This window comes from Chiloscyllium plagiosum, chromosome 1 (genome assembly GCF_004010195.1).
Source record: "Chiloscyllium plagiosum isolate BGI_BamShark_2017 chromosome 1, ASM401019v2, whole genome shotgun sequence".
Lineage (NCBI taxonomy): Eukaryota > Metazoa > Chordata > Chondrichthyes > Orectolobiformes > Hemiscylliidae > Chiloscyllium > Chiloscyllium plagiosum.
In genome coordinates, this window is record NC_057710.1 from 144,622,966 (window position 1) to 144,634,343 (window position 11,378).

The 11,378-nt window shown below is 38.5% G+C and overlaps 1 protein-coding gene across 1 annotated transcript in view; it reads right to left on the minus strand.

Annotated features, from left to right (window-relative positions):
• htra3b (HtrA serine peptidase 3b) overlaps positions 1 to 11,378 on the minus strand; it is a 44,491-nt gene that overhangs the window by 29,093 nt on the left and 4,020 nt on the right. The window contains exons 2-3 of the mRNA XM_043698729.1: positions 3,653 to 3,752; positions 1,987 to 2,212 (exon numbers count right to left, since the gene is read on the minus strand). Of these exons, the coding sequence (XP_043554664.1) occupies positions 1,987 to 2,212; positions 3,653 to 3,752 (326 nt within the window). The remainder of the gene's footprint in view (positions 1 to 1,986; positions 2,213 to 3,652; positions 3,753 to 11,378) is intronic.

Sequence of the window (11,378 nt, forward strand, 5' to 3'; positions counted from 1 at the left end):
ACTGCTGTGCTCTTCCAGCACCATTAATCCAGAATCTGGTTTTCAGCATCTGCAGTCATTGTTTTTACCTTGCTGCAGAAATTAGCCTCTCCCTTTTGAAATACCCTTCAAATACAGCCGCAGTAGAGCTAACAAAAAGAGTGCTGCTTTGCCTATAAAAATGTTCCTGTGATCAGCTGAGTAAGAAACGTTTCAAGTCTAAGGTGATATTTCAAGATATGTACATTTACACATTTTTACACCCTGAATAGCTCTCGCACATGCCCAGTTCCCTGACCTTCAGTGACACTAATAGTTTCATGTAGCAGGATGTTGTGTAACTTTTCATTGAATGCACAACAGGTCTCAGCTATTTGTGTTTAGATCACCATATACGATAAATGTGCTAAGCAAAGCAATACTCGCTCCTTAGACGTCAATATTTTCTAAACAGGAAGAGGCTTCAGAAATCTGAAGCTCAAAGGGAGTTGGGAGTCCTAGTTCAGGATTCTCTTAAGGTTAACATGCAGGTCCAGGTAGCAGTTAAGACGACAAATGCAATGTTAGCATTCATTTCAAGAGGGCTAGAATACAAGAGCTGATGTGTTCTGCTGAGGTTGCATAATTCTCTGGTCAGATTGCATTTGGAATATTGTGAGCGGTTCTGGGCCCCATATCTAAAGGAGGATGTATTGGATTTGGAGGAGTTCCACAGGAGTGCTATAAGAATGATCCTTTTAATGAAGGGCTTATCATAAGAGAAGTCATTGAGGATTCAGGGTCTGCACTCGATAGAGTTTAGAAGAACAAGGGAGGATCTCATTGTAACTTACAGAATATGGAGAGGCCTGGATAGAGTGGATGTGGAGGACATTTTTTCATTAGGAGAGACAAGGAGATGAGGGCACAACCTCAGCGTGAAGGGATGATCCTTTAGAACAGAGAACAGGAGGAATTCCTTCAGCCAGAGGAAGCCAAATCCATGGAACTCATTGCCGGGGGCTGTGGGGCAAAGTCTGAGTGCATTTAAGTCAGAGACACAGATAGGTTCTTGATTAGTAAGGGGATTTCAGGTTATGGGAAGAGGGCAGGAGAATAAGGCTGAGAAACATTTCAGCCATGATCAAAGGGTAGAACAGACTTGATGGGCCAAATGGCCTAATTCTGTTATAGTGTACTCAGAACTGATAAATTTGGCAATCGACACCTTTCTATAATGGTAGATTTTACTTTGGAATTGGATGTCTTGCTGTTTAGGCAATGGACCAGAGATTAGTCTTACAAGCCAGGGCAAAGCAAGGCGCAACAATTCAGTAATCGGTTTTACATCCCACTCTATTCATTTTGACACAGTAGTCGTTAGAAAACCAAAAAAAAAAATCAGGAGGAGTTTGCCCAAAACATCTGGATGCTGCTTGACCTGCTGTGCTTTTCCAGCACCACACTCTCAGCTCTAATCTCCAGCATCTGCAGTCCTCACTTTCCCCTGGAAGAAACAAACTGTCGATTTGCTACTACTTATTGCATGCGACCACCAGAAAGCAATTTCATCCCTACTGGTTTTATTCTTTATGTGTTCTGACCGAATACAACATATCAGAACAAAGGCCCTTTCTCACAGGTAACTGTGTTAGTCTTATCTTCTGTAAGTCTATCAGTACTCGTTAGCAAAGAAATCAGGAATAGGAAGATGGTTGGCATGGGAAATGAACAAATCATGCTGAAGCAATGGGAATTTGTTGAGGAGAGTGATTTTCTCAAGTGTTTAGTTAATATATTTCAAGGATCAGAGCAGACTCTGTACTGGCCTGGTTTTGGATCTGACCTGCAAGGAATTGACGGTGTCATTTAGTGCACACTGATTTTTTTTTTAAAATGTAAATTCTTCAGTATTGGCACTCTGAATAAGAACAACGTATGTCAAAGAAAATTGAAAAAAGTTAAATGGTAGAAAATGTAATTCTTGGCTTTTTACATTAACCAAAAAATGTATGAGATTTCACTTACCTTAGAATTAATCTTTATTGTTGCTATGTCTGACTTCTTGTCAATATCTTTTATTGTTGCTTCATAGTTTTTTCCATCATGAACTTGCACCTTTAACTGTTGCTGACCTGACATTATAGTGTTGCTGGACACTACAACATGAGCATTCGTCACAATTAGCCCACTATCTGATATTATAAAGCCAGAGCCACTAGACAATGGGACATTTCTTCTCAATAGAGGATGCCTGTATTGGAGGAGAAAAATTGAAATAAGGATGACAGATTCTCTACACACTTCAGAGTGCAAAATAAACTTTCTTCATTTCCAATGACGTCTGTGTTCTTAGGAACATTTTAACTGAGTAGATTAGATTCCCTACAGTGTGGAAACAGGCCCTTCGGCCCAACAAGTCCATACCGACCCTCTGATTAACCCATCCAGACCCATTTCCCTCTGACTAATGCAACTAACACTATGGGCAATTTAGCATGGCCAAGTCACCTGACCTGCACATCACTGGACTGTGGGAGGAAACTGGAGCACCTGGAAAAAGCCCATGCAGACACGGGGAGAATGTGCAAACGACAGACAGTCACCTGAGGCTGGAATTGAACCTGGGACTCTGGTGCTGTGAGGGAGCAGTGCTAACCACTGAGCCACCGTGCCGCCCCAACTGATTAGAAAAATAACTGCAGAAGAATACATTCATTTTCCACAGTGACCATATATTTTATTATTTAAAAATTGTATGTTACCACAATTATAATCTCAAAGAAGATAGGTATTATCACTGACGCTTCTATCCTGCTGTGGTGATCTTGCATAACCTTTCACTCGCTGTGACAGCCAAAATGACAATTGTTAAGCAGTAAAATTAAAATTCATGTTGGTAACAGAATAAACAAACTGTACTAAACAGCTGATTGATGGAGCTCACTGAAACAAAGCAAAAATCCTTAAGAGTGAAAACTAGCTGAGAGTAACTCCATGTGCACAGCTTACTTCAAGGGCTCCTGGAATAAACTATTAACTCATCGGTTACAGCACAAATTGAACTGTCACAATGTTAGTTTTTTAAACAATTATTCTCAGTCAGTCAGTGCCCACCGTCACTATAGAGCTGTTGCAAAAATAACTGATAGCCATTTGCAAAGATTGGTGCAAAACAGTATCGTTGAGCTTCGAGAAACTGGAAATAAATGGTTTCGGTAGTCAATAATTTCTGGCACTTTATAATGAAGGGAAACCCCAAACCCACTCAAAACAAGGTCAGTAGTCTAGTTAAATTATTGAGGAAATGATCCAGAAAATGAGAGCTCAAATTCCAAAACAATTGTTCAAGAATTTTAATTCAGTTTTAAAGCTCTGAAATAAAGTGATGGCATCCAGAGAGATAAGTATGAAACTACTGGATGGTTATTATAAAAAAACCAACTGACTCAATTAAGTTCTTTAAGCCAGTAAGCCCATGTTTATTCTTGACTCTTGTACCACATCAACAGGGTACACTAGTAGTTCAAGTTGATCATTATCACATTCTCAGAACAAACTAGAGACTGCAAAGAATATTTGTGGGCAATGTCCATGTTTCAAGTAAGATGTTTTAAAATTAAATGAATCCATGCATGCTGTATAGTGTCTTACATTTGTAGTACTCCACCTGCATCATTATGGTCAGACTTACCTCAAAAATAGCTCTATGTGAACGACTGCAGGAGCAATTTTCTCCACCACATCAGCTATAAAATTAAATTTATATCGCGGGCTGTTTGGATGTGAATGACCTATACTACGCAGAAGAAATTATGCATATTATTTATAAAATTTGTAACAGTTAAAATTTGATACAATCATATAAACAAAGTCAGAGAACTGAATTCAATAATTTTAAAGTATTCTCAAATATACTTTTCAAACTTTCAGAAAATATCACCATAAGAGAGTGTAAAAGACCAACATTAACTATTGATATAGTAACAAATCATCTGAGTTACTGTCTATTTATCTAACAAACTATTCTGGTATAATATATCATTGACAAAAATATGTCAAGGGGCATAAAACAGTTCATGGTAACAGTGATCCAAGTATAATTCTGGATAACCACCATGATTAAAGGACATAAGTACATTGGTAAACCTCAAGAATGATCAAAATCTAGAAAAAAAAAAGATTTTTTCCACGGACTAGTGGGTGTGTGGAACATACTATAGGAGTAATGGTTAGAATGGCAATTATCTTATTTTTAAAAATCCCAACAAAGCTCTGGTTTAGAATTAGGATTGGAGGTTTAAAGGATAAGTACAGCCACAGATAATCAAATATGTTACACTGCCATGTCTGCAAAACAACTGGTGGCACGGAAATGTCATCCTTGTACTAGAAATGGTTGGCGTTGATTACAGGTCGGAATGTTAAATGGATGTCTTCATATTTCACTTGGTTCACCTTCAGAAAGTGGTCAAACATGGCAGAGAACTGTTATCTGTTAAGTTTACTTAGCAGAGGTTATGCTACTTAATGTATGTGCATAAATTGTCTTTGTGTACTTCTTATAAATGCTCCATAAAGAAATTATGAAAATTCAACCTTTATATTAAATTAAACCATTTTTGCCAAGTTTATTAAATCAGATTTGTCTGTCCTTTGTCATATCCCTCAAGAGATCTTATACAGATGTCATCGTGTCAATGTAACAGGAGGCCTTTCAGTTCAAAGTCTATGCCAACTCTAATGCATTTGAAGCAGTCCCATTGATTCTTCTATTCTTATAGTCTGCAGGTTTAAGTTTCCATTCAACTTTTGAAACCACCAATCATCTCTATTTATATTACTTTCCAAGGTAGCAGATTCCAGGTCATTACCATTCACCTCATAGGTAAGTTTTTTTTCCTTCATATCCCCACTGTATTTATCATCCAGAAGTTTGCATATGTCCCCTTAGTGCTTGTACCATAAGCTAAATGAACAGCTTGTCTTTCTCTACATATCTACGCCTTTCACAGTCTGGCACACCTCTGCCAATCTCCCCTTTGCTCTAAGGAAAACAACTAGCTTCTCCCAACGAGCACAGCGAAGGCCCCTTGATCCTTGAAACACCCTCTAAAGGGCCATCACACGACAGGATCAGTCACAACTGAAATTCGCATCGTTTTTGAAGAAAACTGGAAGTCAGAACTGTAACTCCTGGATGATTCACACCTTTCTGAAAGTTAACACATTGAAATGAAAGGTTGTTTTTCCAAGTCAAATACTCCACAGACAACAAGCCGATTGTGAGATACACAGATACGACCTTTCTCTATGGCTGCTTCTGAGCAGCAAAACCATGGCACAACACAAAAATGGATTTGGAAGGAAAAACTTGAAAACACTCTGCCTGCCTGAAATTATCAAATGATTAGTTTTTTTTTTAAGAAAAAAAGCACTTGAAAACAATGCCCCTTCACTGAGAGATCCAAGATCTCTGCAAATGTCACTCATCAAGAAAAGAAAACAGGCCGACTAAACCACTGGGACTCAGTTTTCCCACAACTCAAAGACTCTTTTAAAAAAATACATTAGCCATGACTGCCTGCCTGTTCTTGCCCAAATGGACACCCCCCCCACCACCATTTTCTCTGTTATGTGTGTATGTTGGATTTTGTATCTTCCTTATTTTTGAAGGAAGTAATAAAAAATCCACTCTCACGCAAGAAAACCTTGGAATCAGCTTTGCTTCATTTGGTTAAACTTGATCAACAAGAAGGAGAAAAGGAGAGATAGCTTTGTGCTATAAAGGAAGTTAAAATATTTGTTGTGACTGACTTGGGCCGGGGAGGGGGGAGGGGGAGGGGGTTTTAAAGAGAGAAGACCCAATCACCCCTCAATTCCTACACTGAGCCACTGGTCACAGCACATAATGAGCACCATTTCCTACCAGCCTCTAACCTGAAGGACCATTTACCATCATTCTTTTATTTCTGTCCTGAAGCCCTTTTTTCCTACATTGACACTGACCCTCCTACTCCATCAGCTTCAATTTTGGTCTTCTCCCTAAAAAAAATCACCCAATGTTCTGTTACAGTTGCTGTTATCAATTCTTGGTTCCACTTTCTCCTGGCTCAATCCTCTAAGAGGCTGGTGCTAGCCTCTTTCCAATTTTCAAGTTCTACTTTAGACCATCCTTTGTTCTGCTCCATAACTGAACTAAACCTTATGATTTGTATTGGATTTTATTCAAAACATTCCCCAAGAGAGACTTGGTCCGCCTGGCACACCTCATTCTCAGCAGATTTAGCAGTTCTTCCTCTTTCATTGGACCAAGAACATACTGGTAAAGGTAGTTATGAACACTTCATTATCCCAAACTAGTTTGTTAAAGACCCAAAATCTTCTCTTTTTTTTTTACATAGCCCTAAATTTGTTACAGATTTGCTCTTTTATTTCTTCCATACTATAGAATAATCTCAGTAACATGATCATTCTTTTCCTGTTTCTCAACTGTAGCCAAATAGATGTTGTCTTTGACCCAGAAGACATGCTTTTTCTAATACTACAATATGTCAAAGGCCTTTTCCTTTATAATATTTTAGATTTTATGTTTTGGTAGACCCCTCCTTTGATCCATGATGTTATCTGTAGAAGCCACAGAGAAGTGTGTATTTGGACATTTTTAAAGAAATAAAAACAATTGTAAAGTGCTGGAAAAACTCAACAGGTCTGGCAGCATCTGCAGAGAGAGAAACAGAGTAATCAAGTTCACTGTGACTCTTCTTTAAAAGTCCAGAGTTTTTAAAAAGAGTTTCGAGTCAGATTTCAAACTAGTGGCATATGAGTGCTGTGATATTTTTGCAAAGGGGTTAAATATTAAGTCAGCCTTTCCAGAAGCATGACTTTGAGGCCAGTGTGTAATAGAGAGCAGGTGGCTGTAAGACCCTCAGGAGTATCAATAAATGTTTATTAATATAGTGGGAGTTTATGACAAGAGAGAGAGAAAATCTAAGTTATTAGCTGGAGCAGAATTTAACATTTGCAGTTCAAAAGAAAAACAGATTAATAAACGGTTGGGTTCAGTTAAAGTGAAACTTGACTAGATTTAGGCGATTGTTCAGAGTAATTAGGAAATAAGTTACTTTAGTTAACAGTTTGGGTTGTGAAGCATTCGGATGAGGAGTGATTGGTTAGAACTCTGCAGTTAAAAATCTGAGAAAGTCTAAGCTCTCAGTTGTGAATAGTCAAGGTAAAGGCCTCACGGCTCACAGGACAGGTACTGAGAAGCAGCAGTAGAGTCAAATCTACAGATCAGTCAGGCGAGGAAAAGTACTCTGGATTTTGGTTAGCTGTAATGTGATAGTGTTAGGGCGTTCATAAGACTACTTACTTTACAGTGTGTTTTGAAATCTTTCAAATGGTAATTGTTTTTAGATAACATGAGTTTAATTGATTTTATTCTGTGTAATACATGCGTATTAATGTTAAAATCGAACCTGCAGCCTAGTGTGCTTACATTTCTGTGAAAAACATTGTGTTAACTTTTTCAAAAAAAATCTATCCAGCCAAATTTCATTCTGGGTTCTGACATGACCCACAGTAACATCAGCTGGGATCATAACAACATACTATCTAAAACCATAGAGTAGCAGATCAGATTGCTAACGCATTTGAAAAGGGCTTGTCAGTAAGTCCAGGTATCTCCTCCTTAAAGATGACATTTATTTGCACAAAGCATAGAAGGTGTAAAGTTAACTCAAGAAAATGAGTGTCTTTTCCAACAGATACTGAATGGAGATGATAACCAACAGAAACATTTATTAAAATTTAAAATTAATACAATGATGCCAGCCCAGCAAAAATTAAAAACCACATTATGCATTCTACTGGTCAGCATAAGGGCAGGACCAAAAGACATAACTGCATCATGGCATGACGACAGCAAATGTTTTAGTAGCACATTTTAAAAGCTGTCATTAGTTCAAAAGGTCAAACAGAAAACTGCTGGCAGACGATGCTTTCTATACTGAAATATTGAACTCCAAAGCAGCAATAACCCCATTTAATGGTTAGAGACATTTCGCACAGCGACTCTAGTCTATGCAAATTCTCCATACTCTTCGGTATCCAAATATTTTTATATCTACTACTTATAAAGTGGACTACAAAATTATGATTAATTTAATAGCTTTGTACATCATGATGTTAAATATAAAAAGCAAGAAAATAACACTGGATGTGTATTTTAGTTAGGCTACAATTACGTATAGATTAGATTACTTAGTGTGGAAACAGGCCCTTCGGCCCAACAAGTCCACACCGACCCTCCGAAGAGCAACCCACCCAGACCCATTCCCCTACACCTAAAACTACAGGCAATTTTAGCATGGCCGATTCACCTAACCCGCACATTTTTGGACTGTGGGAGGAAACCCATGCAGACACGGGAAGAATATGCAAACTCTATACAGACAGTTGCCTGAGGCGGGAATTGAACCTGGGTCTTTGGCGCTGTGAGGCAGCACTGTGCCACTGTGCCACCCCTAATGTATCCCTAAAGTATAGTATAATGTACCCCTAAATTCTAATCACCTCTGCAAAGAAGACAATGATGGCAACGCAAAGGATATAGTGAAAATTAATGAGAATAAATATCAGAAAAACTATACATATGAAGAAAGATTTGTTTTTTTTTTACTTGCACTAAATGAGTGGACAATATCAGGCTATCATTAAGGAAGTTAAAAAGGCAGAGCCTAGTGGGACCCTCATTTGCTGGCGCACACAGGTATGTTTTTCCAGTAGGGATTATTGGTTTTCTGCCACAATCATTGACCTCTCTCCAACTTAGTGATCCTAAGTTCAACTGTAACACCTCAATCAGCTCCCCATAGAGATCCATATGCATTAGCCACTAGGTCATCAGAGGAATATTATTTACTAAAAGTAACAATTAAAACTTGACTATTCCTGGCCTCAAGTTTCATTTTAAAAAAATACTATTTTTGATGTTTCTATGATTTGTTTTTTTAAAAAAAGATGGCTTGGCCAACTTGAAGAATTTGGTTCTATCATTCCAAGAAGATTACTCAAACATTACTGCTCTTACTTAAAACTCAATGGTACATTTTATGTTTTTCATCTTTGTATAGATTATGTTATGGCTTCCTGAAGTCATTTTCTAGTTAGTGTATATGATTTTAAAGGTTTTTATGAGCAAAAGCCTTAAGGTATATGAATAGTTTAGTTATAAGTCATAATGAAAATACTTTATATGTGATTTTTTTTTCTCAAGTCATTTGTTCATAAGATATTTGTGCTTCATTCTATTGACAGATATAAATGATTCTTGTGAATTGTTGGGGTTTGTTCAAGACTGGTCATTTTACATTAGCTTCTTGAAAGGGAATGGTTGTGTCCCTCCAAACCACGCACCATCCTGATTTGGAATTATGTCACTATTCCTTCATAGTCAGGAGGCAAATTTTGAAATTGCTTTCTTTACAGCACTCTGGGTACAGATACACTTTATGGACTGTAGTAGCTCAAGATGGCAGCTCTGTCAATCCTTGAAGGGCATTTAAGATAGGTAATAAGTAATTGCCGTGACACCAATTCTTCCGATCTCATAAGTAGATGAAACAAAAGGAAGTGTTACGATTCCATTACAGAGGGAATAGTCAGCAGGGTACTTTTTGATTGTAGATGCCAATGCCAGGGCTCCAAAATGAGGAATATAATCAGCATTATTGAGTGAAGGCCTTATTTAATATAAACAACTCTAGGCCATGATACAAATGCTTCATTTTTTAAAAAAAGTGTATTGTAATAATCTGCAAAACAAACAAATTGAGGTCAATTCAGAAATATTACACTCTTAGAGCCCACCAATTTTAAGAAATGTAATGATTTTGAAGAAATTTTATTTTAATCCCTTCCTGGGATATCAGTATCAGTGGAAACACCAAATATTTTTTGCACATTCCAATTGCTTTTGAGAAGGTGCTGCTGAGCTGCCCTCTTGAACTACTGTGATGCACACAATATAGATTCACCTATTCCACATTTTTGACCCAGCTACTGTGAAGCAGCATTGATGGAGGTCCAAGTCAGGATATTGTGTGAGCAGTGCCTGAATTGCTTACTGGATAATTACAGTCAACCCTGAGATTAATAGAAACAAGTGTAGTGGAGCTCCATTTGAAGGACCCAAGACAGATTGGACCTTTACTTGTCATCGGTGATGTTTTACCTGCTTTTTCTTCTGGTTAATTTACAATAACCCACTTATATTCAGGTAGCTGTTTCTAACCCCAATCTGACAACTTTGCTCTTTGAAAGTGCAGTGAGAAAAACTTTAACAATTTCCCTACAGGAGATTTTCCTGATGAGTGATAATCTTGATCCTAATCCCTTACTTCTGCAACCTTCTCCAGCCCTACAACCTTCTGAGATAGTCACAAACGTCTAATTCCAACCTGGAGAACTTAACTGGTGGCCATACCTTCAGTTGCCTAGATTCCAAGCTCTAGAATTCTTCTCCTAATCAGAGTCATAGTCACAGAGTCAGAAATGTACAGCATGGAAATAGACCCTTCGGTCCAACTCGTCCATGCCGACCAGATGTCCCAATTCAATCTAGACCCACCTGCCAGAACCCGGCTCATATCCCTCCAAACCCTTCCTATTCATATATCCATCCAGATGCCTTTTAAATGTTGCAATTGTACCAGCCTCCCACCACTTCCTCTGGCAGCTCATTCCAAACATGTACCACCCTCTGTGTGAAAGTTGCCTCTTAAGTCTCTTTTATATCTTTCCCCCCCCTCACCCTAAATCTATGTTCTCTAGTTCTAGACTCCTCCCAGCCCATGGAAAAGACCTTTACTATTTATCTGATCAATGCCCCTCATGCTTTTATAAACCTCTAACGTCACTCCTCAGCCTCCGACGCTCCAGGGAAAACAGCCCCAGCCTATTCAACCCCTCCTTATAGCTCAAATCCTCCAACCCTGGCAACATCCTTGTAAATCTTTTCTGAACCCTTTTGAGTTTCACAACACTCTTCCAATAGGAAGGAGACCAGAATTGCACACAATATTCCAACAGTGGCCTAACCCATGTCCTGTACAGCCACAACATGAGGAAACCCTGGAAGCCAGTCTTCAATACTTCATTTGTTGTAATACATTAAGCGTCAATCTGCAATTTGAGAGGGAGAGATACAGTCGGAAGCGACAGTACTTCTGTTGAATAAAGGGAACTATGGAGCTATGAGGGAGGAGCTGGCCAAAGTTCAATGGTGCAATACCTTAGCAGGGATGACCGTGGAGGAACAATGGCGGATATTTCTGTGTATAATGCAGAAGTTGCAGGATCAGTTCATTCCTAAAAAGGAAGAAAGATCCCAGGAGGAGGCATGGGCGGCCATGGCTGAC